This window comes from Pyrgilauda ruficollis, unplaced genomic scaffold (assembly GCF_017590135.1).
Source record: "Pyrgilauda ruficollis isolate IOZ18807 unplaced genomic scaffold, ASM1759013v1 scaffold3995, whole genome shotgun sequence".
NCBI lineage: Eukaryota > Metazoa > Chordata > Aves > Passeriformes > Passeridae > Pyrgilauda > Pyrgilauda ruficollis.
The window spans coordinates 1-1,407 of NW_024525484.1; the positions used below are offsets into that span (position 1 = coordinate 1).

General features: G+C 57.3%; 1 protein-coding gene across 2 annotated transcripts; it reads left to right on the plus strand.

The window, feature by feature from the left end:
• The first annotated feature begins 13 nt into the window (after positions 1-13).
• On the plus strand, positions 14-1,329 carry LOC121358523 (dynactin subunit 6). 2 transcript variants are annotated; one of them, XM_041476754.1, is made up of 4 exons: positions 14-371; positions 647-694; positions 786-928; positions 1,005-1,329. In XM_041476754.1, exons 1-4 carry the CDS (start codon positions 179-181, stop codon positions 1,101-1,103), a joined length of 483 nt encoding a protein of 160 aa, XP_041332688.1. In that variant the 5' UTR covers positions 14-178; the 3' UTR covers positions 1,104-1,329. The 2 variants fall into 2 exon arrangements, with proteins under 2 accessions (XP_041332688.1, XP_041332689.1); XM_041476755.1 differs by having other exon boundaries at positions 17-460.
• Positions 1,330-1,407: the final 78 nt, after the last annotated feature.

Here is a 1,407-nt window from a genome sequence, read left to right on the forward strand (position 1 = left end):
GGCAGCCAGTATTGCCTTGGACAACCTATTCCAGTACCTCACCCCCATCGCAGTAAAGATTTTCTTACATATACCTAACCTCGTTTTCCCATCTTTAAGTCTGTGCCCTTTGTTCTGTCACTCCAGTTCCTGAGAGAGTCCCTCTCCAGGTTCCTTCTAAGTCCCCTTCAGATACTGGATGGTTGCTAAGTCCCCTTCTGAATCCTTCTCAAGCCGACAGAACCTAAGGATCCTAGTCAGTCTCAAAATTCTGACAGTCCAGCTCAGTTGGGTGGGATATCTGTGGCTTCAGTCTGTCCCAAAGTTGAGCTGCCACACGGAGCACCGTCATCGCGATCTCAGAGGTGGAAGTCTGCTCTTCCTTCTTGCAGGTACCCCGAAAATATCACCCCAGAGAGCGAAGATGTGGAGCCCAAGCCCATGGTCATTGGCACCAACAATGTTTTTGAGGTCGGGTGCTGCATCCTCGCTGTGCAGTGACAAACCATGTGGCACACTGTGCTCCTGGATCCCTCCAAGGAGGGGAGGCATCTCTGGGGCTTCAGATAGCCCAGGGCTGGGTGGTGGTTTGAAAAAGGCACCAGGGTTTTTCACCTGTTGGAAAAAAGCAAAGCATTTCCCAGTTTCCCTTAACACAGACCTGCAGATTCCCAAGCCATGAAGGTGGGGGACAACAACGTCATCGAATCCAAAGGTAATTCCCGCCTTGCTGCCTTCGGCCCTGCCGCAAACGCTGCGGGCACACCTCTCACAGCGACTCCCTCTGCCTCCCTCTCCCCGGGCAGCGTTTGTCGGCAGGAACGTGATCCTGACCAGCGGCTGCATCATCGGCGCCTGCTGCAACGTGAACACCTACGAGGTGATCCCGGAGAACACCGTCATCTACGGCGCCGACTGCCTGCGGCGCGTGCAGACCGAGCGGCCGCAGGTGCGGGGGACGCGGGGCGCGCTGCCGCCTCCGCGCCCCTCGCTGTTCCCTCACCTGCCCTGCCTTCCCTTTCCAGCCCCAGACGCTGCAGCTGGATTTCCTGATGAAGATCCTGCCCAACTACCACCACCTGAAGAAGACCATGAAGGCCGCGGCCACGCCTGTCAAGAGCTGAGCGCCCAGCTGGTGCTTCCAGAGGTTGGTCCTGGGAAGCGCTGCACGCTGCGGGAAGAGTCCGGTCTCCACGTCCCTCATTCCAGCAAAGCGTTTCTTCCTTGTTTGTGTCATTTATTTATCTTCCACTGGGAATCTGGGACCTGCTTCGAGTCTGCTGTCTCTCGCTCGTTAACTCTGTTGTTCGTGCTCTGTTTCGGGAATAAAATATCTCCTGCTCCGCTGTCTGAGGGACCCGCAGCCCTTTGAGCGTGCGGTGCCTGGGTCACACGAGCGGTGTCACCGCGCCCCGCCGGGGACAGCCC

Excerpts from the sequence above, each read along its gene's own strand:
- LOC121358523 (XM_041476754.1), top strand. The coding sequence starts at position 179 with ATGGTTGCTAAGTCCCCTTCTGAATCCTTCTCAAGCCGACAGAACCTA. Across the intron at positions 372-646 it reads TCTGCTCTTCCTTCTTGCAG|ATTCCCAAGCCATGAAGGTG; the intron begins GTACCCCGAAAA and ends ACAGACCTGCAG. Across the intron at positions 695-785 it reads CAACGTCATCGAATCCAAAG|CGTTTGTCGGCAGGAACGTG; the intron begins GTAATTCCCGCC and ends CTCCCCGGGCAG.